The sequence below is a fragment of the Heterodontus francisci genome, chromosome 3 (assembly GCF_036365525.1).
Source record: "Heterodontus francisci isolate sHetFra1 chromosome 3, sHetFra1.hap1, whole genome shotgun sequence".
In the NCBI taxonomy this organism is placed as follows: domain Eukaryota; kingdom Metazoa; phylum Chordata; class Chondrichthyes; order Heterodontiformes; family Heterodontidae; genus Heterodontus; species Heterodontus francisci.
The window spans coordinates 30,282,372-30,310,150 of NC_090373.1; the positions used below are offsets into that span (position 1 = coordinate 30,282,372).

The 27,779-nt window shown below is 42.7% G+C and overlaps 2 protein-coding genes across 3 annotated transcripts in view; one reads left to right on the plus strand and one right to left on the minus strand.

The window, feature by feature from the left end:
- Positions 1-22,529, plus strand: part of LOC137355518 (G protein-coupled receptor 137Ba-like) — a 49,300-nt gene extending 26,771 nt beyond the window's left edge. Inside the window, exons 2-7 of the mRNA XM_068020754.1 lie at positions 2,323-2,372; positions 3,442-3,664; positions 12,401-12,550; positions 14,229-14,357; positions 14,754-14,878; positions 22,092-22,529. Of these exons, the coding sequence (XP_067876855.1) occupies positions 2,323-2,372; positions 3,442-3,664; positions 12,401-12,550; positions 14,229-14,357; positions 14,754-14,878; positions 22,092-22,239 (825 nt within the window). The 3' untranslated portion in view covers positions 22,240-22,529. The remainder of the gene's footprint in view (positions 1-2,322; positions 2,373-3,441; positions 3,665-12,400; positions 12,551-14,228; positions 14,358-14,753; positions 14,879-22,091) is intronic.
- A 1,846-nt stretch (positions 22,530-24,375) lies between these two features.
- Positions 24,376-27,779, minus strand: part of ero1b (endoplasmic reticulum oxidoreductase 1 beta) — a 111,859-nt gene continuing 108,455 nt past the window's right edge. For both annotated transcript variants that reach the window (XM_068020769.1, XM_068020776.1), the window contains exon 16: positions 24,376-27,779. This exon is cut by the window's right edge and continues 426 nt beyond it. The gene's annotated coding sequence lies outside the window, so the exon portion shown is untranslated.

Sequence of the window (27,779 nt, forward strand, 5' to 3'; positions counted from 1 at the left end):
ATGTGTCAGTCTGCAACATTCGGTGGTGGACAACTCTTTGCGCTGGAAGACCAGCAGGTTTCGGGCAGACCAAAGGGCGTCTTTCACCGAATTGATGGTCCTCCAGCAGCAGTTGATGTTTGTCTCGGTGTGCGTCCCTGGGAACAGCCCGTAGAGCACAGACTCCTGTGTTACAGAGCTGCTTGGGATGAACCTCGACAAAAACCACTGCATCTCTTTCTACACCTGCTTTGCGAAGTCACATTCCAGGAGGAGGTGGGCGACCGTCTCTTCCCCACCACAGCCACCGCGGGGGCATTGTGCAGAGGGGGCGAGACTTCGGGTGTGCATGAAGGATCTGACGGGGAGGGCCCTTCTCACCACCAGCCAAGCTACGTCTTGGTGCTTGTTTGAAAGTTCTGGTGATGAGGCATTCCGCCAAATGTCTTTGGCAGTCTGCTCGGGGAACCATCCGACAGGATCCACCATCTCCTTTTCCCGTAGGGCCTTGAGGACATTCCGTGCAGACCACTGCCTGATGGACCGGTGGTCAAAGGTGTTTTCCCGCAGAAACTGCTCCACGAAGGATAGGTGGTATGGCATGGTCCAACTGCATGGAGCGTTCCGCGGCATTGTGACCAGGCCCATCCTTCGCAACACCGGGGACAGATAGAACCTCAGCACGTAGTGACACTTGGTGTTTGCGTACTGGGGCTCTACACACAGCTTGATGCAGCCGAACACGAAGGTGGTCATCAGGATGAGGGCCACGTTGGGTACATTTTTCCCGCCCTTATCCAGAGATTTGAACATCATGTCCCTCCGGACCCGGTCCATTTTAGATCCCCAGATGAAGCGGAAAATGGCTCTGGTGACCGCCACCACGCAGGAGTGGGGTATGGGCCGGACCTGCGCCACGTAGAGCAACAACGTGAGCGCCTCGCACCTGATGACCAGGTTCTTACCCACAATGGAGAGAGATCGCTGCCCCCACATGCCCAACTTTTGTCGTACCTTGGTTACTCACTCCTCCCAGGTTTTGGTGCACGCCCCGGCCCTTCCGAACCATATCCCCAGCACCTTCAGGTAGTCTGACCTGACGGTGAAGGGGACAAAGGATCGGTCAGCCCAGTTCCCAAAGAACATGGTCTCGCTCTTGCCGTGGTTAACTTTGTCTCCCGAGGCCAGTTCGAACTGGTCGCAGATGCTCATCAGTCTGCGAACGGACAGCGGATCCGAGCAGAAGACGGCGACTTCATCCATGTACAGGGAGGTTTTCACCTGAGTGCCTCCGCTGCCTGGGATTGTCACCCCTCTTATGCTTGCATCCTTCTTAATAGACTCAGCAAAGGGTTCAATACAGCAAACAAACAAGACAGGGGAGAGAGGACAGCCCCGTCTGACTCCAGATTGGATCGGGAAACTTTCCGATTCCCACCCATTGATTGAGACTGCACTACTGATGTTTGTGTAGAGCAGTTTGATCCAATTGCAGATTCCCTCCCCAAACCCCATTTTGGAAAGCACGTCCATCATGTAGGTGTGCGATATCCTGTCAAAAGCCTTCGACTCTGGACCACAGACTAAAGCACAAAATCTAGGATGAAACTTCAGAGCAGTACTGAGGGAGTGTTGCACTTTTGGATGAGATGTTAAACCGAGGTGCCCCTTAAGGTGAATATGGAAACTGCTACAGTGCTACTGAAAGAAAAGCAGGGGAATTCTCCCTGTAGTTCGGCCCAATATTTATCCCTCAGTTAGCATGACTAAAACAGATTGTCCAGTCATTGTTGCATTGCTATTTGTGGGACCTTGCCGTGAGCAAATCAGATGCTGCATTTCCTACATTACAGGAATGACTACACTTTAAAAGTACTTAATTGGCTGTAATGCATTGTGGGATGCCCTGAGGTTGTGAAAAGTGCTACATAAATGCAAGTCTGTCTTTCTTTACCTCTGTAGAACACATTACAAAAGACAAGTTTATCTTTCTAGTGGACCATCACAAGCTAGATATCTTTTTTTGGGCTGAATTTGGTTATGAGAAAGGCAATACAGGGTCAACAACAAAACTTACTTGTTGTGGTTGTCAGTTTTGCAACAAATGATCAAAGAACCTGAATTAAAGTTGTGTGATGAAACAAGTGAAACTGCTGACAATATATCAGCTACTTAACCCACCAATAGTATTTAAGCATTTGACCTTGTGAATGTTTAAGTGAATTTTGTAACTGTCTGACACATTTCAATCCATCTGGTCAATGTTAATAACAGCATTTGCATAAAATAAATTCTATATATTGTAAGGTTTAAGGAGTTAAACATTTTTTTTCCATATTTCAGGTGATTTTCAAAGCAAAATCCAAGTACTACCCAGAGCTTCAAAAATACAGGTGCAGTCACAGTTTATACTCTATTACCATTATATAGTAGTTGTAGTTGTAATCTACAGTATTACTATTGTATAGTAATCAGTCCACAATCTATTACTATTAGAACAGTCACAATCTACATCCTATTACCATTATATAGTACAGTTGCAATCTACACTCTACTACTGTTCCACAATCTACACTCCATTGTCATGATATAATAGCCTAAATTATCATTATATGGTAGTTGCAGTTTATAATTACCATTATATAGTACAGTCAGTCTTTATTACCATTGTATAGTACAGTCACAGCATACCTATACTGGTTAACAGGCCAGATCTTAATCCTGCAAGCTGATAGGAGTCATTTAATTTAAAGATCTTATTCTGATGGAAATAAGAGAGCTATTTGTTACAAAATCATAAACATGAAGGCTTCATAAACATTGCATGTTGATAACTCAACAACATTTATATTGGGCCAGTAACGCAGCAAAACATCCCAAGGCCTTTTAGAGGGGCAAACAAAATTTGACACCAAGCCACATAAAGAGATATTAGGGCAGGTCACCAAAAGCTTGGTTAAACAGGTAGATTTTAAGGAGGAGAGGTGGACGGGCAGAGAGGTTTAGGGAGAGAATTTGAGCTTAGGACCCAGACTGCTGAAGGTACAGCCACCATTAGTGGAGTGATGAAAATTGGAGATGTGCAAGTGGCCAGAATTGGAAACGTGCAGAGATCCCAGAGTGTGGCAGGGCTGGAGAAGCTTAGAGAGATAGGGAGGGGTGATGTCATGGAGGGATTTGAACATAGGATGAGAATTCTAAATTCAAAATATTGGCCGACTGGGAAACAATTTAGTTCAACAAGTACAGGGTGACGGGTGAATGAGGCTTGGTATGTTTAGAATATGTGAGGGGGAGTTTTGGATAAGCCCAAGTTTATGGAGGGTGTATGATGCCCAGAACATTGGAATCGCTGAGTCTGGAGAAAACAAAAGCAAAGATGAGGGTTTCAGCAGCAGATGGCTGAGACAGGTTGTATCAATGTTGAAGTCACATTGAATTTATGTTTCTCTTCCATTCTAGGCTGCCCCTTCAGCTGATTTTCCTGCTGGCCAGTCTCCTATTCCTCGTGGTAAACTTGACATGCGCATTGTTGGTGAAGATGACACACACCGAAACAAAAACCATTGTGTTCGTCCGTGTAGCCATCAACGACACTCTCTTTGTGCTGTGTGCAATCTCACTGTCTGTGAGCCTCTACAAGATTGCTAAAATGTCCTTGGCCAATATATATTTAGAATCTAAGGTTTGTTTTCCCTAGCAAAGTCATGTGTTAGAAATGATCACATTTTCCTGTTAAAGCTTTACAGGGCGTTTTCTTCTGATCATTTTCTATTGCCTCAGAAATGAATTATCTTCAAAAACAATGGTTGGAATTTAATGTTGAGCAGAAACCCCGCCCACCAGCCAAAAAGTCAGGGGCGAGCCCACCTCTGCCGGACCTGGGGAGCCACACTGAGATTTTTTGCTCTCTAGGCCCTTAATTGGCCTTGGGCAGGATGTCCCACCTAATGGAGCTCTTAGACCTAGCAGCGCCACTGAGAGTGGTGGCCACTACTGGGACTACACCCAGCTTCAGTAGGAGGAGGAAGGATGGCCCCAGGAAGAAGGTAGGTTTTTGGGGTCTCGCCAGGGACAATCAGCTGGCAAAGGGGGATTGGTTGGGGGTGGAGGGAAGGAATTGTTGTGCGTTGGGGGCAGTTGGGGCTTTGGGGGCAGCCCTTCGTGGGGCACAGGGTGCCCGATCAGGAGGGCCCCCCCCCTCCCCCCAGTCTGCCGGAAGTTGGGCAGGTTTACCTGGCGGTGTTCTTGGGACCTTTGCCACCCACCTGCTGCGGATAAAATACCGCGGTGGTGGGAGGAGGCCTTTAAGTGGTAGTTAATTGGCCACTTAAGGGCTTGATTGGTCTGGGACGGGTGGGCTGTTTCTCGCCGCTGTCGACACACGTAAAATTGCAGCGGAGGTGGTAAGGTGTCTGGAGTGGCAGCTCCCTGCTTCCCACTCAATTTTTCTGTTGGGGGGCTGTAAAATTCTGGCCAATGACCTGAGTCATGATGTTTCAGCAGTAATAATTAATTGGTAACAGTGGTAACATCTAAAATGATGGGGGTACAGGTGGAGAGTCACATAAACTGCTCTGGTATAAGATCAGCGAGTTGGTTCTGATTTCGGTGTTGTAATTGAACAGTTACTGCAGCAGAATATTACTTAATGATTGAACCAGTGAACTGAAGCAGATTGTACTAGTTTGTTTCAGAATCAACCGATTGGAATTAAAACTGAACACATTTTTTAAGTCTGGCTGGGTGTTAGCACTACTCAAATAGGTGTCCTTTACCATCTTTTCAGATCACAATGACCTTTGCTTTGCTTCTGTAAAGTGGTCCGTTCTCTCATTCAATTTATGATTCTAAACCGGGGAACATTAAATCCTTAACTTTAGACTATGTTTCCAGTAGTGATTCAGGCATAATTATGATTGAAATAAAATCAGAAAATGCTGGAAATACTCAGCAGCTTTGGCAGCATCTACGGAGAGAGAAACAGAGTTAATGTTTCAGGACAATGACCTTTCATCAGAACTGGGAAAAGTTAAAGAGTGGGAGCAAGGTAGAGAATTAAAATGATAAGTGACTGGACTCACAGGCTAACGCTTACGGACTGAACAGAGATGTTCTGCAAAGCAGTCACCCAGTCGGTGTTTGGTCCCCTTTTGTAGAGAAGACCGCGTTCTGAGCAGCGAATACAGTAAGAGGGACAATGAGGAATACAAAGACAGGCTTAGAATGCATGTAGGTGAACACACAAAGTGTGGTGAATAAGGTTGGTGAGCTACAAGCACAAATAGTTATGTGGGAATATGATGTAGTGGCAATAATGGAAACTAGGCTTAAAAATGGTGAGTACTGGTGCTTAATATTCACAGAGATGTGCAAGAATTATAGAGTGGTGATAGTGGGGGACTTTATTTCCCCAAATATCGATTGCAATAGTGTTATAGTAATAGGTAAGGAGGGGGAGGAATTGAAGTCTGTTCAAGGGAACTTCCTTGACTAGTACGTTCTCCGTCTAACTAAGAAGGAGGCATTATGAATCTGGTATTGGGGAATGAGGCCAAGTGGGAGAACACTTGGGTAAGAGTGATCATCATATCATAACACTTAAATTCGTAATGGAAATATGGTACATTCCAACAAGAGTGGAACCAAAGACAGGGATACTTGATGATGAGGGAGATAGAGAATATGATAAAACACAAAAACATAAAGAGAGTGTATGATGCATCTCAAGTGAATACTTCAAGCAAGAACCAGGCCAAACGTTGGGAGGGGAAGTGAAGAGGAAAATAAGACTGGCAAAGAGAGAATATGAGAATAGAATGGCAGTTAACATAAAAGGGACCCCAAAAATCTTCTATTGGCATGTAAATAGTAAGTGGGTGGTAAGAGGCGGGGTGGGTCCTATTAAGGGCAAAGAGAATGCTATATGCTTAGAGGCACAGGGCAAGGCCAGAATACTTAATAATTATTTTGTATTTGCTGTTTACTAAGGAAGAGGATGCTAACAAAATATTGGTAGAAGCAGAGATGGTAGAGGTAATGGATGAGGTGAAAATTGATAGGATGGATGTACTGGAAAGGCTGGCTATGCTTAAGAGTGGATAAGTTGCCTGGTCCGGATGGCTTTCATCCTAGATTGCTAAAGGAAGTGGGAGTGAAGATAGTGGAAGGGCCTCCCATTTTCTTCTTTGGCCCCCTTGTCTCGAGAGACAATGGGAAAGCGCCTAGAGGTAGTTTGTGGAGCAGCGCCTGGAGTGGCTATAAAGGCTCTCCTAGAGTGATAGACTCTTCCACAGGCACTGCAGATAAAATTTGGTTGTCGGGGTTGTTACACAGTTGACTCTCTCCTTGTGCTTCTGTCATTTTTCCTGCCAACAGCTAAGTCTCTTCGACTCACCACTCTTTAGCCCCGCCTTTATGGCTGTCCGCCAGCTCTGGCGATCACTGGCAGCTGACTCCCACGATTTGTGGTCAATGTCACAGGACTTCATGTCGCGTTTGCAGATGTCTTTAAAGCGGAGACATGGACGGCCAGTGGGTCTGATACCAGTGACGAGCTCGCTGTACAATGCGTCCTTGGGGATCCTGACATCTTCCATGCAGCTCACATGGCCAAGCCATCTCAAGCGACGTTGGCTCAGTAGGGTGTATATGCTGGGAATGTTGGCTGCCTCGAGGACTTCTGCTTTGGAGATATGGTCCTGCCACCTGATGCCAAGGATTCTCCGTAGGCAGCAAAGATGGAATGCATTGAGACGTCGCTCTTGGCTGACATACATTGTCCAGGCTTTGCTGCCGTAGAGCAAGGTACTAAGGACACAGGCTTGAAACACTCGGACTTTTGTGTTCCGTGTTAGTGCGCCATTTTCCCACACCCTCTTGGCCAGTCTGGACATAGCAGTGGAAGCCTTTCCCATGCGCTTGTTGATTTCTGCGAGAGACAGGTTACTGGTGATAGTTGAGTCTAGGTAGGTGAACTCTTGAACCACTTCCTGAGCGTGGTCGCCGATATTGATGGATGGAGCATTTCTGACGTCCTGTCCCATGATGTTCGTTTTCTTGAGGCTGATGGTTAGGCCAAATTCACTGCAGGCAGCCGCAAACCTGTCGATGAGACTCTGCAGACACTCTTCAGTGTGAAATGTTAATGCAGCATTGTCAGCAAAGAGGAGTTCCCTAATGAGGACTTTCCGTACTTTGTTCTTCGCTCTAAGATGGGCAAGGTTGAACAACCTGCCACCTGATCTTGTGTGGAGGAAAATTCCTTCTTCTGAAGACTTGAACGCATGTGAGAGCAGCAGGGAGAAGAAAATCCCAAACAGTGTAGGTGCGAGAATACAGCCCTGTTTATTGCCACTCAGCAGAGGAAAGGGGTCTGATGAGGCACCGCTATGCTGAATTGTGCCTTTCATTTTGTCATGGAATGAGGTGATGATACTTAGTAGCTTTGGTGGACATCTGATCTTTGCTAGTAGTCTGAAGAGACCACTTCTGCTGGCGAGGTCAAAGGCTTTGGTAAGATCAATGAAAGCAACGTAGAGGGGCATCTGTTGTTCGCGGCATTTCTCCTGTAGCTGGCGAAGGGAGAACAGCCTGTCAGTGGTGGATCTCTCTGCTTGAAAGCCGCACTGTGCCTTAGGGTAGACACGCTCAGCCAGCTTCTGGAGTCTGTTTAAAACGAGCAAAGACTTGCCCCACTATGCTGAGCAGGGAGATTCCACGGTAGTTGTTGCAGTCACCATGGTCACCCTTGTTCTTATAGAGGGTGATGATATTGCCATCGCACATGTCCTGTGGTACTGCTCCCTCATCCCATCACAGGCAAAGCAGTTCATGGAGTGCTGAGAGTATAGCAGGGGTAATGCCATCCTTTCCAGGGGCTTTTCCACTGGCTAGAGAATCAATGGCATCACTGAGTTCTGATTTTGTTGGCTTCCCAGAATATTCCAATATTCCCTAGATACGGGTGAGTTGTTAGAGGATTGGAGAGTGGCAAAGGTGACACCCTTATTCAAGAAAGGGTATAAGGACATTCCTAGTAACTACAGGCTGGTCAGTTTAACATCAGTGGTGGGTAAAGTTTTAGAAACAATAATCAGGGAAACAAATCAACAGGCACTTGGAGTTAATCAAGGAGAGGCAGCATAGATTTGTTAAAGGCAGAGTGTGCTCAACAAATCTAATTGAATTTTTTGATTAAATAACAGAGAAGATTGATGAAGGGAATGTAATGGATGTTGTCTATATTGATTTTAAGAAAGCATTTGTCAAAGTAACACAACTGGTTGCCAAAATTGAGGCTCATGGAATAGGAGGGTCAGTGTCCAACTGAATAAAAAATTGGCTTCAGGACAGAACAGCAAGTAGTGGTAAATGGTTGTTTTTCAGACTGAAGGATGGTAGACAGTGGTGATCTTCAAGGTTCAGTGCTCGGACCACTGCTTTATAAATGACTTGGATATTAGAATGCAGAATAAAATTTCTAAATTTTCTATGATAATCTTGGAGATGTGGCAAACAGTGAGGATGTTACTAATCATCCGGCAACAGGACATAGGCTAGCAGAATGGACAGACAAGTGGCAGATGGAATTTAATGCAGACAAGTGTGAGATGATGCATTTTGGCAGAAGGGATATGGAGAGGCAATACAGACTTAATGGTTCAGTTCTAAAGAAAGTGCAGAACAGAGGGACCTGGGTTTTTGTGCATGGATTTTTGAAGGTGGTGGGATATATTGAGACAGTAGTTAGCAAAGCATATGGGATCTTGGGCTTCATAAATAAAGGCATTGAGTACAAAAGCAGGGAAGTTATGCTGAACCTTTATAAAGCTCCGGTTAGGCCACACCTAGATTATTGTGTCCAGTTCTGGTCATCACACTTTAGGAAGGATGTGAAGGTCCTTGAGAGGGTGCAGAGGCAATTCATCAGAATGGTTTCAGGGATGAGGGATTTTAGCTGCAAGGTTAGGTTAGAGAAGATGGGGATATTGACCTTGGAACATAGGAGATTGAGAGGAGATTTGACAGAGGTGTACAAGATTATGACAGGTTTAGATAAGGTAGACAAAGAAATGCTGTTCCCATTAGCTGATGGTACATGAACTAGGGGACACAGATTTACAGTTTTGGGCAAGAGATGGAGGGGGTATGCAAGGAAGCACTTTTTTATGCAGCGAGTATTAATGACCTGTCTACAAAAGTGGTGTAAGTGGAGACGATCAATGATTTCAAAAGGAAATTGGATGGACACTTCAGCACTTCAGGAAGAAAAACGTTGCAGGGCTACAGGGTCAGAGCAGAGGAATATGACTGACTGGATTGCTCTACAGAGGGCAGGCATGGACCTGATGGGCCGAATGGCCTCCTTTTGTGCCAGAATGACTCCAGTATACAAAATTGAAAGAAGTACAAGTAAATTGCTGTTTCACCTGGAAGGAATGTTTGGGGTCTTGGACAATGAGAAGAGAGGAGGTAAAAGGACAGGTCTTGCATCTCCTGAGCTTGCAATGGAAGGGTGCCATGGGAATGGTGGAAGTAATTGAGGAGTGAACCAGGGTATCATGGAGCGAACAGTCCCTTTGGAATGCTGAAAGAGGAAGGGAGGGGAAGATGTAATTATGATTGAATTGTGATCAAAGAAAATAATTAAATCTACCAAGGTTGCAACCATAGCCTCTGTCATCTCCCACAACAAAAATAAGCAAACTATTCAGAAACAAATGTACAACTGTGTTCAATTGGTTTTGAAGACTTATCGCTTTGATAGGCCCATGTCATTGTTTGGCACTGGCATCATTTCAATTCCATCTTTGGCACTACCATCACGTTATTTTACATATCATATTAAGGGCATGTTCTCTGCCTCCCCATCTTACTATCAGTATAATGGAATCATCATATCAAACCCCTCAATTTGTGTCTTTCCATATTTCTTAACAGAGAGAGTTCCTATTGTATCATTTACCTCCTGTTTGTGTTCTTATTATCCATATTTTGAAACAAATTATTAGCAAACAGTAACTCAAGCACCCCTCTGCTCTCAGGAATATGAAGAAAATGCTCTCTTTTTATTGCCACCAATGTTCAAGTGCAACATACTGCTCAGGGCTCAAGCTACTGCCTGTTGTGTTCAAAGACACTCTAGCTTTTGAAATCCATTTACAACCCAGTTAGAATGGTTGGCTGCTTCTCATTGACAATTCCCAACAATTATTCTGCCTCTTGTAATCCGCAGGGAGCGGTGCAATGAGTTTTCCACTGTCTTCATTGGAGGTGGAGGCTGTAATCCGGCACTGACTGCAGATTACGGGAATTCACTCTCGCAACCTATGGTCTATTTATTGAAAACTGCAAATCAATTACATAGGAAATTTGGGACGCTCCAATTTTAAATTAACTGGAATACAAAGTGTTCCATTCCTGATGACATGCTTCACCTTGATGCATACATAATTTAACAAAAGGAGGGGTAAGGTAGTGACAGCCCCTTGACAGCTGTTCTCAACTTTCTCCGAGTCACAAATCAACTCAGAATGAGTTTCAACACGATTGGAGGAGTTGACTGTAATGAACTCCAACCTACCAAACCTCCAGATTTACCAAAGGCTTCCCAAACCTTGGTGACTACAGACAGTGAAGGAAGTAATGATAAATTTGTACATGCCTTTGACACAAATATTGGTCGCGTGGTTGATAGTGAGGAGGATAGCTGTAGACTATCGGAAGATATCAATGGACTGGTCAGGTGGGCAGAAAAGTGGCAAATGGAATTTAATCCTGAGAAGTATGAGGTGATGCATTTGGGGAGATCAAACAAGGCAAAGCAATACACAATAAAAGGGAGGATACTGAGAGGTGTAGAGGAAGTGAGGGGCCTTGGAATGTATATCCACAGATCCCTGAAGTTAGCAGGGTAGGTCGATAAAGATGGTTAATAAGGCATATGGAATCCTTTCCTTTATTAGCCGAGGCATAGAATGTATCAGTAGGAAGCTTTTGCTGGAACCATATAAAACATTAGGCCACAACTTGAGTACTGTAGTACTGTGTGCAGTTCTTGTCACCTCATTACAGAAAGGGTATAATTGCACTAGAGAGAGCACAGAGATTATTTATGAGGATGTTGCCAGGACTGGAAAATTGCAGCTATGAGGAAAGATTGGATTGGCTGGGGTTATTCTCCTTGGAACAGAGAAGGCTGAGGAGAGATTTAATTGAGATGTACAAAATTGAGGGGTCTGGATAGGGTGGATAGGAAGGGTCTATTTATTTTAGCATAGGGTCAGTGACTAGGGGGTAGACTTAAAGTGATTGGTAGAAGGATTAGAGGGGAGATGAGGATGTCTTCACCCAGAGGGTGGTGGGGGCCTGAAACTCACTGCCTGAAAGGATGGTAGAGGTGGAAACCCTCACCTCACCTGAAGTGCCGTAACCTGCAGGGCTACGGACCAAATGCTGGAAAGAGGGATTAGCTGGATGGCTTTTTTTCTGGCCATGATGGGCCAAGTGGCCTCTTCCTGTGCTATAAACTTTCTATGATTCTATGACTAGGTTGCAGGGAGAGCAGAGTGTAAAATTGTAGTTGCCATACTGTAGAAAGGACATTAAAGCCAGAGACAGTGTACATGCAGAAGGATAAAGCCAGAAGTGGGAAACTAGAGTTTCAGGACAGATTTGAGATATGGCGGTGGGGGTGGTTTCCACTGGAACAGAAATGGCTAATAGGCAATTTAATAATGTTAAATTAAGAAATGTTTGACTGGGTGAATAGCGATGATTTTCTGTTTAAGGTGTCAGTGACAAGGGTAATCAACAATTTAAAATTGTCACTAATTGAGGAGAGGTTGGGAGAAATGTCATTACCCAAGACAGTTGTTGGGTCATGGAATCTTTTACCATAGGGAGTGGTTGAGCCAGACACCATCACATCTTTTAAAGAAATGGATTAATATTTGAAGCAGGTGATACAGGGATCTGGGAAGAGCACGGGATAGTGGGGTAAGTTTAGGTTTGCTCAAAAAAAGAGCCATCACAGACAGAAAGGGCAGAAAGGCCTCCTTCTATGCTGTAAACTTCTATAGTTCTTTAGATCCCCAACCTCAGTCAATCATTACTCCCATGCATAACTCTCCATGCCAAACCAACCTTATGACTTCTTGAAGACGACTACAGTCTGTGCTGAGCAACGAAAACTCATTTCAGTTAGAGAGCGAGGTAGATTTTCATTCCATCAGTTTAGGCTAGATTTAAACTCAGATCTCAGAGGTATCAGAACAGTGTTCAAGCCCGCTGCATCATCTAGTCCACAATATTTCACCAGAAACATCTTTCCGAAAGTTATTTGCTATTTGTACATTCGAACGGAGTTCTAAAGCAAGGGGTTGGGTATTGAAGATTCTCATTGTGTTTTTATTTTCAGGGGACGTCTTTGTGTCAGATTGCAGTGGTGGGAATAGTAATTATATTACTGTACACATCAAGGGCCTGCTACAACCTGGTTGCTATCGCACTCACCTCCTATAACCACATCAATACATTTGATTATGATTGGTACAACGTCTCTGATCAGGTCAGTATGGAACTTTCACTAAAAATTTTCACAGAATCATACAGGATGGAGAAGCCATTCAGCACATCATGCCTGTGTTAGCTCTTTGAAAGAGCTATTTAATTAGTCCTACTCCCCTGCTTTTTCCCCATAGTCCTGCAAACTTTTCCCCTTCAAATATATATCCAATCCTCTTTTGAAAGTTAACTATTGAATCATTTTCCACCACCGTTTCAAAAGTACATTCCAGGACCTAACAAAAAGATGTCTCCTCACCACCCCTCTAGTTCTTTTGCCAGTTACCTTAAATCTGTGTCCGCTAGTTACTAACCCTCCTGCCAGCGGAAACAATTTGTTCCTTATTTGCTCTATATAAAACCCTCATAAGTTTGGACATCTCTATTAAATTTCCTCTGAACCATCTCTGCTCTATGAAGAACAATCCCAAAGTGTCTAGTGTCTCACGTAACTGAAGTTCCTCATCACTGGTACTATTCAGGTAAATCTCCTCTGAACCCTTCTTAAAGTGCATGCACAGAATTGGACACAATACTCCAGCTGATGCCTAAACAGTGATTTATAAAGGATGAGCATAACTTCCACATTTTGGTACTCTATGCCTCTATTTATAAAGCCCAGAATCCCATATATGTTTGTTAACATCCTTCTCAACTTGTCCTGCCACCTTCAAAGAGTTGTGTATGTGAGCCCCCAGGTGTCCCTGTTCCTGAATTCCCCCTCCCCCACCCCCCACCCCCTTTAAAATTGTACCAGAGTAGTTTTGAACTATCCATTGACTGATTCCAACCAGTCACCAACTGATCGCGGAAACCAAGCTGACTTCTTGGTGTATTCATTGCAAAACAATTATTTAGAATGGATGGATTGGGTGGTACAAAGGGTTAGATACTGGCTTTTGGACTGCTGATTAGACCAATCGTTACCTGGCACAAATGAAAATCCCCCGACCCCCAATTTTCAAGCATCAGCTGCCTGATTTTCAGGTGAGAAATGAGCAACTGAAAATTTCCCCATTGTGTTTTAGCCAGTACTTTCATTTTTATGAACCTTCGGCAGGTATCTCGTAAATTAATATAGTCAATCAATACGATGATTAAAATTAAATGAGCTTTGGTTTAAACAGTTCGGATGATACCCCATTAGTAATGATGTATAAAGATGAACAAATCTATGTCCTGGCCTGGGATCTGCAGAAAGAGTTAAAATAAACTGTCCTACACAGCCTCTATGCTTGCTGACCTACGTTAGCTCCTGGTCCACTTATGCCTCAATTTTAAAATTCTCATCCTTGAGCTCAAATTCTTATAGGGCCTTGCCCCCTCCCTTTCTCAGTCACCTCCGCCAGCCTTACAACTGACGAGAACTCTGTGTTCCTAAATTCTGGCCTCTTGCACATCCTTGATTTGCATCACTCTGTGATTGCCTGCTGTGCTTTCAGCTGTCTCAGCCCCAAGCTCTAGAATTCCCACTCTAAATCTCTCTACCTCCTTTAACATCCTCTTAAAAACTGCCTCTTTGACTAAGTCAACCCAGTCAAAGTCATTGTCTTTGGCTCCATATCAAAACTTTTTGTCTGATCACACTCCTGTGAATCAGTTTGACACATTTTACTACTTTAAAGGAGATATATAAATGTAGGTTGTAGTTGAGGTGCTGATATATTAGTTGTCTCACACAGGCAGATCTACAGATGCAATTGGGAGATAAAGGATACCTGGTATTCGGGGTGATCCTATTCATCTGGGAATTGCTGCCCACAACTTTAGTTGTCTTCTTCTTTCGTGTAAGGAGACCCATCCGAAGTCTGGTTAGTATCTCAGAATTTCTTTTCAAGTGCTCGGTGTCTCCTGAGGTGTGCTAGGCATTATTCTAGACTCTGCAATTTCCAGTAATAGCAGCACATATCAGGTACGCAGGTGTGGGAGATTATGAATTTTCAGAAGTCATTTCTATACATCCAAGCAGGGTTCAGAGACGGAATAATAGGGCCACTAATTACAAAATAGACAGAACCATTGTCATAATTTCCACTGCAGGACATTCGTCATTCTCAGCGGTCATTGTTTGAACCATTACAACAATGTTTAGAAATGTGGAACTAATAAATTAAACTTGGTGCTTGGTGTCCTTATGGTACAGTTAGATTAGTTTGAATATGCTATTCTGCTCGACTTATTGCCCAAATTTTCCTGCACTATTGCAGACAGGGAATGGAATATCGTGCAGTCATGGATTCACTCCCAGGGCCTTTTTCTTCGATAATCCTCGACGCTACGACAGTGATGATGATTTAGCCTGGAATGTCACCTGTCACAGTGCACTCAGCAGGTAATTACTAGAAACTCATTTCTGGCTCCACTGCAATTTGAGAGAACCATAGAATCATATAGCACAGAAGGAGGTCATTTGGCCCATTGTACCTGCACCAGGTCTCAACGAGCTATCCAATTAGTCTTATTCCCCTGCTCTTTACCCATAGCCCTGTAATTTCTCCTTTTCAAATACTTATCTGGTTGCCTATAAGTTACGATTGAATCTGCTTCCACCACCTTTTTAGTTGGTACATTCCAACACTGTGCATACAGAAATCTCAAAACAGTGAGTCTTGGCAATTATCTTAAATCGATGTCCTCTGGTTACCAACCCTCCTGCCAGCAGAAATTGTTTCTCCTCATTTATGCTATCAGGATCCGTCATAGCTTTAAACACCTCTTAAATCTCCTCTTAACCTTCTTTGACCTAAAGAGGACAACCTTAGCTTTACTAGTCTGACAACGGTAACTGAAGTAAGTCTCTCATCCTTGATACCATTTTAGTAAATCCCATTCCAGAATTGGGCACCAGACTCCAGCTGAGACATATGAAACCTCATTATTTCTTTAATTTTTCTTTCAAATTTCTGACCAATTTTTCTCCCTTTCCAACCTCGCCCAAAGACATTGATTCCTTGTTGGGTAACTGTAGTTTCACAGGCGTCTGGCACTCCCTGGCCCCTCACACAACCATGAGTGTTGACAGGTTGTTTGGTTTTAGAGGAGAGCATGTTATGGTCAAGCTCAATCCTCACCCAACATTTGTGAAAGGTCATCGACCTGAAACATTAACTCTGTTTCTCTCTCCACAGATGCTGCCAGAGCTGCTGAGTATTTCCAGCATTTTCTGTTTTTACCTCCAATAGGGGTTTGCTGTATGGTAATCAGGATGGTTGGAATCCTGGGCAACCCTCTCCTTGTAGCACCGCTTAAATAGTTAGCTCAGCACAGAGGAGCAAACTGGCATCCTCCTAATTTGGCTGGGTCAGTTCCTCACTGGATAAAGTCACAAGCCATTAGAGGAGCCTAAAGGAGGCTCATATGGTCTAGTGACCTTCTCTCCCTAATTAACTTTCTACCTTAAATTCACTAGTTTGAAGTAAGTTATTCTGTTTTACGTTGAGCAAGACAGTAGCAACCTGACATTTAGTTTAGCATCAGGAGCAGCAATTTACTTTGTATGACGTTTTCAGTAGTTTATATCTCTCTCAGCGACTCAGTTTAAGTCTTGCCCCAATTGCCCTATGCCTTGCCTTACAGTGACTCAGCTGGTTGTGACAGTATAGCACAGAGCAATTATCAATCAAAAACGTCCCAGATTAACAGACATCAAATGGGGCAGCAGCATGGCTACTACAGTTGGCCCTCAGTGCTGTGGGTTCCTTAGGAGAAAATTGCTCAGGCTTCCCATTCCTGATTTGTTTTTATATTTCTTGACAATATCAAACAATAAGAGCTTCTATGGGTATATAAAAAGGAAGAGAGTAGGTAAAGTAAGTGTGGGACCCTTAGAGGACGAGACTGGGGAATTAATAACAGGGAACAGGGAAATGGCAGATAACTTAAACCAATATTTTGCATCGGTCTTCACGGTGGAGGACACTATAAACATCGGCACAGTTGTGAGCACTGTAGCCTCACAGCTCCAGGGACCCGGGTTCAATTCTGGGTACTGCCTGTGTCTGCGTGGGTTTTCGCCGGGTGCTCCGGTTTCCTTCCACATCCAAAAGACTTGCAGGTGATAGGTAAATTGGCCATTGTAAATTGCTCCTAGTGTAGGGAGGTGATAGGGAATATGGGATTACTGTAGGGTTAGTAATAAATGTGTGGTTGTTGGTCGGCACAGACTCGGTGGGCCGAAGGGCCTGTTTCAGTGCTGTATCTCTAAATAATAAAATAAAAAAAATAATAGATGAGCAAGGTGTAAATGGGAGGGAGGAACTTGTACCAATCTCTATCATGAGGGAAAAGGTGCTGGACAAACTGATGGGACTAAAGACTAGTCGCCAGGACCTGATGGCCTGCATCCAAGGGTTTTAAAAGAAGTGGCTGCAGAGATAGTGGAGGCATTGGTCGTAATATACCAAAACTCACTGGATTCCGGTAGGGTGTCAGCAGATTGGAGAACCGCCAATGTGACACCCCTATTCAAGAAAGGAGGGAGACAGAAACTAGGAAACTACAGATCAGTTAGCTTATCATCAGTCACTGGGAAAATGCTAGAGTCCATTATTAAGACAGAAATAGACAAACATAATGCAATCAAACAGAGTCAACATTGTTTTATGAAATGGAAATCATGTTCGACAAATTTGTTAGAGTTCTTTGAGGATATAACAAGCAGAGTGGATAAAGGGGAACCAGTAGATGTAGTGTATTTAGATTTTCAGGAGGCGTTCGATAAGGTGCCACATAAAAGGTTATTGCACAATATAAGAGCTCAGGGTATTGGGGCAATGTGTTGGCATGGATTGAGGATTGACTAACACACAGAAGGCAGAGAGTCGGGATCAATGTGCCTTTTTCAGGTTGGAAAGCCGTAACTAATGGGGTGCCACAAGGATCGGTCCTAGGGCCTCAACTATTTACTATGAATATTAATGACTTGGAGGAAGGGACAGAGTGTAGAGTGTCCAAATTTGCTGATAATACAAAAAATAGGTGGGAGGGCATGTTGTGATGAGGACACAAAGAATCTGCAAAGGGATATAGATAGGTTAGTGAGTGGGCAAAAACTTGGCAGATGGAGTTCAGTGTGGGAAAGTGTGAGGTCATCCACTTTGGGAGGAAGAATAAAAAGGCAGATTATTATTTTGATGGAGAAAGACTACAAAATACTGCAGTACAGAGGGATCTGGGTGTTCTTGTGCATGAAACACAAAAATTTAGCATGCAGGTGCAGCAAGTAATTAGGAAGGCAAATGGAATTCTGGCTTTTATTACGAGGGGGTTAAAGTTTAAAAATAGGGAAGTCTTGTTACAAGTGTACACGGTGTTGGTGAGGCCACACCTGGAGTACTGCGTACAGTTTTGGTCCCCGTATTTAAGGAAGAATATACTAGCATTGGAGGCAGTTCGGAAAAGGTTCACTAGGCTGATTCCTGGGATGAAGGGGTTGTCTTATCAAGAATGGATAAACAGGTTAGGCCTTTATTCATTGGAGTTTAGAAGAGTGAGAGGTGATCTTATAGAAACATATAAGATTTTAAGGGAGCTTGTCAGGGTAGATGTTGAGACTTTGTTTCCACTGGTGGGGGAATCTCGAACTAGGGACATAGTTACAGAATAAGGGGGCACACATTTAAAACTGAGATGTGAAGGAATTTCTTCTCTCAAAGGGTGGTGAATCTCTGGAAGTCTCTACCTCAGAGAGTTTGGAGGCTAGGTTACTAAATGTATTCAAGGAGGTGGTGGATATATGTTTGAAATCTCGGGGAGTCGAGGGTTATGCGGAGCAGGCCCGAAAGAGGAGTTGAGGCCTGGGACAGATCAGCCATGATCTTATTGAATGGCTGGGCAGGCTTGAGGGGCTGAATGGCCTATTCCTGCTCCTATTTCTTATGTTCTTATGTGTAGTGATATCTGCTGGAATGTGTGCAGGCATGCATGTGTGAATGCAATGCAAGAACAGGACCAGACTGGGCTGTGCTGTCTATAGTCACATTTTGCTTGAAGGTGCTGTAGGGGATGACATGAATAACAGTAGCATAGGGTATTGTTAGTGGAATAGTAATCCAGATACTCAGAATAATGCTCCAGCAACGTGAGTTCAAATGCCATCACAGCAGCTAGAGAAATATAAATTCAATTAATTAATAAATCTGGAATTAAAAAGCTAGTCTCATTGATATAAACATGAAATTACCAGATTGTTGTAAAAACCCATCTTTTTCTCAAATGTCCTTCAGGGAAGGAAATCTGCCATCCTTATCCCTTTTGGCCTGCATGTGACTCCAGACCCCACAGCAATGTGGTTGACTCTTAACTGTTCTTTGAAATACCCTAGCAACGCTACAGGAAAAAGTTGAAGAACAAAACCAGACAGACCACCTGGCATCGACCTAGGCACTGTTCAGTCCACCCTGCAAAGTCTTCATCATTAATATCTGGGCACTTGTGCCAAAATTGGGAGAACTGTCCCACAGCCTAGTCAAGAAACAGCCTGACATAATCATACCTTACATACACAGACTCCTCCATCATCATCCCTGAGTATACCCTTTCCCACCAACACTGGTGTACAGAGGGCCCTGGCCCTCAACATTGACTCTGGATCCCATAAAGTCTCATGGCATCAGGCCAAACATAGGCAAGGAAAGATCCTGCTGATTACCACCTTCCTCCCTCAGATGATGAATCAGTGCTCCTCTATGTTGGAAACATAGAAAATAGGAGCAGGGGTAGGCCATTCAGTCCCTCAGGCCTGCACCGCCATTCAAAAAAGATCATGGCTGATCGTCTAATGAAGTACCCTGTTCCCACTTTCTCCCCATATCCTTTGATCCCTTTGGCATTAAGGATCCCTTTGGCAGCACTTGAAGGAAGCACTGAGGGTAGCAAGGGCTCAGATGTACTCTGGGTGGGGGACTTCAATGTCCATCACCAAGCATAGCACCATTACTGTCTGAATTGGCTGAGTCCTGAAGGTCATATCTGCCAGACTGGGCCTGTTGGAGAGAACCAAGAGGGCAAAACCTACTTGATCTCATCCTCACCAATCCAACTGTTGCAGATGCATGTGTCCATGACAGCATCGGCAGGAGTGACCACTGTACAGTGCTTGTGGAGATGAAGTCCTGTCTTCACACTGAGGCTATCCTCCATTGTGTTGTGTGGCACTACCACTGTTAAATGGGATAGATTCAGAAAAAATTGAGCAACTCAAAACTGGGCATTCATGACACATTGTCAGTCAGCAGCAGTAGCAGAATTGTATTTAACCAGAATCTGTAACCTCATGGGCCAGCACATCCCTCACTTTACCATCACTATCAAGCCAGGGACCAACCCTGGTTCAATGAGGTGTGTAGGAGTGTATACCAGGAGCAGCACCAGATATATCTAAAAAATGAGATGCCAATGGGGTGAAGCTATAACACAGGACTACATGAGTGCTAAACAGCAGAAGCAGCAGGCTATAGTCAGAGCTAAGTGATCCCACAACCAATGGATCAGTCCCACCACATTCATTGTGAATGCTGTTGGACAATTAAACAATTAACAGGAGATGGCGGTTGCAAAAACATCCTAATCCTCAATGATGGGGGAGCCCAACACATCAGTGCAAAAGACAATGCTGAAGCATTTGCAACCATCTCCAGCCGGAAGTGCTGAGTGGATGATCCATCTCTGCCTCCTCCTGAGGTCCCCAGCAACACAGATACCAGTGTTCAGCCAATTTGACTCACTCCATGAAGGCTGAAGGTACTGGATACAGCAAAGGCTATGGGCCCTGAGAACATCAAGGCTGCAGTACTGAAGAATTATGCAGCAGAACTAGACACGTCCTTAGCCAAGCTGTTCCACTACAGCTGCAAGACTGGCATCTATTCGACAATGTGGAACATTGCCCAGGTATGCCCTGTCCACAAAAAGCAGGACAAATTAAATCCAATCAATTACCACCCCATCAGTTTACAGTCAATCAGCAGCAGAGTGATGGAAGGTGTCATCAACAGTGGCACTTACTCAGCAATAACCTGCTCACCGCTGCTCAGTTTGGGTTCTGCCAGGGCCATTTGGCCCCAGACCTCATTACAGCCTTGGTCCAAATATGAACAAAAGAACTGAATTCCATATATGAGGTAAGAATGACTGCCCTTGACACCAAGGCAGCATTTGACTGAGTGTGGCATCAAGGAGCACTAGCAAAATTGAAGTCAATGGAAATCAGTGGGAAAAATTCTCCACTGGTTGGAGTCATACCTAGCACAAAGATGATGGTTGTGGTTGTTGGAGGCCAATCATGTCAGCCCCAGGAATTCAATGCAGGAGTTCCTCAGGGTAGTGTGCTAGGGCCAACCATTTTCAGCTCCTTCATTAATGACCTTCTCTCCAACATTAAGGTCAGTGGTGGGGATGTTCGCTGACATTTGAACAGTGTTCAGTAGCACTCGTAACTCCTCAGATAGCAGTCCATATCTGCATGCAGCAAGACCAGGCTTGGGCTGATAAGAGGCAAGTAATATTTGCGCCACATAAATGCTAGACAATGACCATCCCCAACAAGAGGGAATCTAAGAATCTCCCCATGACATTCAAGGGCATTACCATCGCTGAATTCCACACCTACACCCTTGGGGTCACCATTGACCAGAAACTTAAATATAAATACTGTGGCTAGGAGAGCTGGTTAGAGGCTGGAAAATCTGCAGCGAGTAACTCATCTCCTGACTCTCCAAAGCCTTTTCACCATCCTCAAGGCACGTTAGGAGTGATGGAATACCCTCCACCTGGCTGGCTGAATGCAACTCCAACAACGTTCAAGAAGCTTGACACCATCCAGGATAAAGCAGCTTACTTAATTGGTGCCAGTTCCGAAGAAGGGTCACTGACCCGAAACGTTAACTCTGCTTCTCTTTCCACAGATGCTGCCAGACCTGCTGAGTGAATCCAGCATTTCTTGTTTTTGTACTTAATTGGTGCCCCCATCCATCACTGGTGCACAGTGGCAGCAGTGTACACAATCTACAAGATGCACTGCAGCAACTCGCCACGGCTCTTTCGACAGCACCTTCTAAACCTTTGATCTCTACCATCTAGAAGAATAAGGGCACAGATGCATAGGAACATCACCACCTGCAAGATCCCCTCCAGGTCACACACCATCGTGACTTGGAACTATATCGCCACTCCTTCACTTCGCTGGGTCATTCGTTCATTCATCCATCCAACCAATGTCAACACATGCACACATTCTAGCCTGGTGGCCTGGTTTTAGGCAGGGGTGTGCGGTCCCTGCAGAGTTTTCTGTAATGAGAATCTTGGCTGAGTTTTTTTTTTACTCATTACACAAGGGGCACTGAGGCCAAATGTATCGTACCCACGGTTGCTGTGCTATCAGAGTTCAGCTATTCAATGAATATCACAGATCAAACAAGGGACTTTTCCAATCTGCATAGCCTAGTTGCACTTTTGAGCCATGGCTGAGTTTTAGAAAATGACCATTAAATATACTCTGACATGAGGCACATAATCACATTCTCTGAATTCACAATCTTTCTTTATAGCTCGTCAAGTACCTCCCAAATAACTGATCAATTTGGAACCAAGAACCAAAGCTACAACTATGAGGAATTTGCTTCCTTCGCTTCAGAAGCCCATGTGTCAATACATGCAGAGATTCACCCTCAAAACTCCGCTTCACTCATGATCTGAATAAGCTGATTGCCCACACTTGCAGATATTTCAGAAACAAGCACCGTAAAAAAGGATGACTGGAACAGCAGTTGGTTTGGACCAAGTGTGTGTAAACACTGAAAGGCTTGTACTGAAGACTGTTTTACTGACATAATGCTAACTTTGTAAATTTATTTTTTCACTTGTCTGTGATTAACTAATATAAGTCTGGTTAGAATTGTTTAAGTTTCTGTAAATATTGTACAGTTACCATTTTGGAGCTTACAATGCAGTAAGCCACATAATACATTTTAGCCAGTTTAACAATATCTTTCTGGTCTCCAGTACTATTTGTTTTCTAAAACATTGAACACCATCCTTGACTTTGTGCCTACTTTTAGATTGTATGATTGGATACTAAGCTCAGAAACAAGCTCCATTTAAAAGACACAAATCTACTTGTGTACCCTAGAAGTTATGATACTGGACTAGTGACCTTGAGGTTAAAATACCACCATAGAAGGTTGGGAACTTGAATTCAATTAATAGGGTAATTTGTTGACTGGCAGCAGATAAAATGATCTTGAAAGCTGTTGGTTTACAAAAGGCCAGTATCCTTCAGAAAGAACTTGAATTTATATAGCACCTTTCACAACCTCAGGACATCCCCAAGTGCTTTATAACCAATCTGCACATAGCAAGGACCACGAATAGCAATGCATTAATAACCAGATTTTTAAAAAAAAGTCAGTGAGAGATAAATATTCACTAGGACACAGGGAAGAATTTCCCTGATTTCCTTCCAATACAGTCAAGGGATCTTTTACAGCATGAGAGGATGGAACTGGGACCTCGATTTAATGTCTCATGTGAAAGATGGCAGTTCCCTTAATATTGCACTGGAACGTCAGCCCAGATTTTGCACTGAAATCCTTTGACTGGGACTTGTACCCACAATCTTTTGACTCAAGAGGGCAGAATGCTACCAATTGAACCACAGCTGACAACATTGTAAATATAAAGTCTTGAGTTGGTGTGGTCTGTGGAACAGTTAACGTTTTGAGTTATGCTACAGTTGGGAAAGTTTGCATATTAGTGGCAGGCTCACAAAAGGGCTGTGGTTGCTTCAGATTCCATAACCACAGTTCAGAGGATTGGTGCGTTGATAAATTTCAACTTTCTTCATCTTCTCCAGCAATACTCTATATCAAGATATTTACTGAATAACCCAACCTAACCAGATCTACAAAGAGTTTATGCTTTTAAATTAATACCACCACTTGATATTCTTAAATGCATCTGCTCTCAGCTTTTTCCCAAGTCCATCTAAATCTTCCAGGAATTTCATCTCAAAAAAACTTCAAAAAACCTTGACCTGACCATTTTTCTTCATCAATAAACCTTCGACAACCTTATCCTAATAGTAGACGTGTAGGTGGATGAGTATGATAATTAATTCTTTACATTACTGTAAAATGATCATTTAAAAACATGCAGAATTGATGGGCATAAGACCAGCTAGTCCAGCAAGCACTCACACATGAAAAAACACTTGCCTCTCCAGGGCCAATTTGGGAAAATATATTCAGCAAAATTCTTCTTTGATCGCCTCAGGCAATTGAAACCAGCCTAAGAGATGACATGGGCAAAATTTTATCTATATGACTCGATCTCTGCCTCAGTCAAGAACTGGTTCAGCTTCCTCTTGAAGACGCTGAAGTTAACCTAACCAATTAAAGACCTACTGGGTTGTATGAACCCCTTTCTAAGATGTCATTGCAGCAACAGACATGGCTTAAAAGATTCTAACCTTGGAGAAAAGTATACTATTATGAAAACACAGAAGACTCATTACACAATGTCTTCAGTCACAGGGCCGAGAGGTTCTTCCTTCTTATCCAAGGTTTATGACCGTTTGATTCAATTAGAAATCCTTCTTTGACTGGTTAATATATTTTGTGAACTGGGATTTTGTCTTAACCCTGAAAAGTACACACGGAAATATTAGCCCCTTTGATTAACTGCAGCAATTTAACCAGCACCATAGATTATAGCATGTGAAGAGCAACATTTTTTTGCATAGATTGATAATTAGGCTACATCCCTTCTTTTTAAATTATAGGATTAAAAGAGCTGATAATGAGGTGCCAGAGCAACAAGGCAGTTTCAGACATGTTTGACACACACACACTTTTCCAGTTTATTACTGCAATGGTACAATATCCACAATTACATGAATGCACAAAGGCAATATTCATCTCAATGCAAGATAAAATGTCACAACATTCCTACTGATATGGATCCTTCAACAGACATTTCTTAAAAGACGATGTCAGTTTTTCAAAGTGGACAGCCAGGAAAATTTATTTTTCTTTAAATAAATACATCCGACAAGTGCAGTAAATAAGAGGTGCAATTCAGTATTTTCAAAAAACTTTGCTCTCTTTATGCTGAAAAAGTACATAAGAACCAGAAAAAAAATCAACTGGGCAAGGCTTGGAACACAGGTGAGTAGATTAAGAAACAAAAGTATTTTTACAATCAGTTTTGTCACATTGACCAAGCAAGCACTTCTTTTGCTTAAGGCAGGGTATAGATGCACCGAAATATTAGTGCTGATCATGCAGATGAAAGTCAGGAAAGTGTGATAGAAACTTAGTGCAGAATCTGTTGCTAAAGGGAACAGTTTTTTGTATTAAGAGTTGCAAAGCAGTAGTTTGACAAAAGGAAACAAATGCTTGGTTCACAGAACTCATAGTATTCAAATGTGTTCAAAATAAATTACTGATTTAGCATTTAAACTACTATAATTTAGAGCAAGTATATGCAATTTTGTTACTTAAACACCTGCTTTTTTCCCACCAAGGAATCGCAAGTAGATAAAACTGCATATTGAGAAACTACAATGGCTCTTCATTGCTAGTTTCTGCTGAATATTAATGATGCATAAAGAACAACAGAAAAGAAAGTGGCTCAGTATCTGGTTTCTTCCCTGAAATCACAACTTATAGGTAAACTAAAAACTTAACATGAATTGCATCTGCTGGTTTACCTTAACATGTTGAAACATGTGGTGTGCATTCAGCTAGTTCGTTTAGGTGCTTGTCAGTGCAATGTCACTTTTTATTTAAGTGCCCATTGTTAAGTTTACACATGGCTTCAGCAGCTCGTTTCGCTGTACAGGAGAGATTTTTTATATTTTAAACCTTAGCCGATTACTTAAAAGTTGCCTTATGTCATTAATTAAATATTCTATGATAGATGATTGCGAGTGAAGAAAACTGACATTCCCAATTATAGCTCGAACCTACATGAATTCTCCAGTTCTATAACACCAGTCTGTGTTAAGAGAACAAAGTACATGCTGGTTTAACAGCTGGCTTTAAATAGATCAAGAGTTAAAATAAATGATATTACAAAGAAGATAAGAAGCTTTTTGAAAAAAAGTAACTGGGGTCGTTACTGCAGGACGCACAATGAAGTTCAATTGAAAACTGGAGATCTTTTTCCTTTGCTCTTTCTGGCTGTATAAATTATTTTTTTCTTTAAAAAAAAAGCCTTTTTCTACCCCCCCCCGCTCCTCCAAATGCACCACTCTCTAATGGAGGTGCCCTATGCCAGGCCACATACTTGTGCCATCCCTAGGTGCAGGAAAATAGGGACCATAAATAGAAGATAATGGTTAATAAATCCAATAAGGAATTCATGAGCAAATTCTTTACCCACAGCATGGAACTCACAATCATAGAGTAGTTGAGCTGAATAGCATAAATATATTTAAAGGAAGGTAGACCAGTACAGGAGAAAGGAATAGAAGGTTATGAACATAAGAACACAAGAAACAGGAGTAGGTCCCTCGAGCCAATTCCACCATTAAATAACTTGTACATCAACTCCCAACTTACTTCATCTCACCCCATCAGCATCACCTTCTGTTCCTTTCTCCCTCATGTACTTATTCAGCATCCCCTTAAACGCATTTATGCTATTTGCCTCAATTACTCGAGTAGAAAATTTCTCATTCTCTCCACTCTCTGGGTAAAGGCTCATTGGATTTATTAGTGACCAGCATATTTATAACCTCCCAATGAGAGAAACTAGGATTAGCATGTGATGGCCATTATAATCACAATGGGTAGATCGCATTTGCGCAAACACACCCACCATAAGTGATGAGATGGTTAGGTTCGGAGGGGATGAAGGAGGCTAGCGTGGAGCATAAACACCAGCATGGACCAGCTGGGGTGAATGTCCTGTTTCTGTGCTGTATATTCTATGCAATTCTAGGCTCGTGGGTACACAAGTAGCCCAGAGTGAATCTACATTAAATGCTTTGCCTCGTCCTGTGGTGCATTGACCAGCCTCTACTTAGCAATTTCGCCCAAGAACCCAGCTGAGTTTAAGAATGCTCAGTTCAACTAATTGACATTAAGCTGTGGATTTAGAAGAACAACCTTGCAGACAGATCTCCATCTGTGAATCCTTTAGCAAAGGCAGACTGAGACAGACAGCACTTTACTAATGGTGTAATCATCTTAACTTTTATAGTAGATTTTAATATTTTGAATAATGCGTATGTGAACCAGGCAACGTTTCACACCTATGCAAGGTTTGAACAGGTTTCAGCAGCAAAACAAGAGGATAAGACACAAACATAAAAGCAGAAAATACAGTTTACATAAAATATAGTCACTATTATCTGTTCATATATAATGATATCCTTGCTGCAGGTTCTCCAACAATAATTTATTTTTTATCCACATGTAGCTTTTAAACAGTAACATTGCTTTGATCCTCGTTTCAAAAAGAACGCTGCCCATCAAGTATGTCAGCAGGTTAGGCAGCTATATTTGGTCAATTCAGAGAGTGACCTACTTCATATAGAATACTAAAATCGGAAATAAAAGCAGTCATTGGAAACAAACTATATCATGATACTGACATCTATTTTATGTGGAAAGCAATATGAACCATATATGCACAAATATTATTGCTTTTTGATTTGGTAAACCATTGTCATTTAGAAGTACAGGATTGCCAAATTATGAAGGAGACATTCCTTACATTTGATATCTGATGAATTCGAAAGATCCTTACGTCAGTCACAATGTTTTTCTAAAGTGGTCTTAAAACCCTCCATTACTTCAGTAGATTACCAACATTTAGGAACTGCTTCCATTTTTCCACAGGATTTGACTAAACGTTTAAACGATGCTAAAAAGCCCATTTAGCTCACTGTGCAGCAGTTGAAATAACATTTTTCCAAAAGCTGCTTTTATTTTTAATTACAAAAGTCTATGCCCTCAAAATGTACAAATGACAGAATCTGACAGTTATGCAGCCAAGAGTAACTGGAATTATCTTTGAAGAGAGTCTGGTCATTTTAACAAGTTCATTAGAACTTTATTAAGCCAATGATCAAAGATACTGAAGTATTGCTGAAGAATGCTCTGTTTGCAATACTGACACAGTTGGGTTCCAGGAAGTCCTCTCAAACCATTGGGGTTAAAAATAAAATTACACTTGCATTTTAATAGATTAGTGCAGACAAACCTAGAATTGTACAGATTTATAATTTT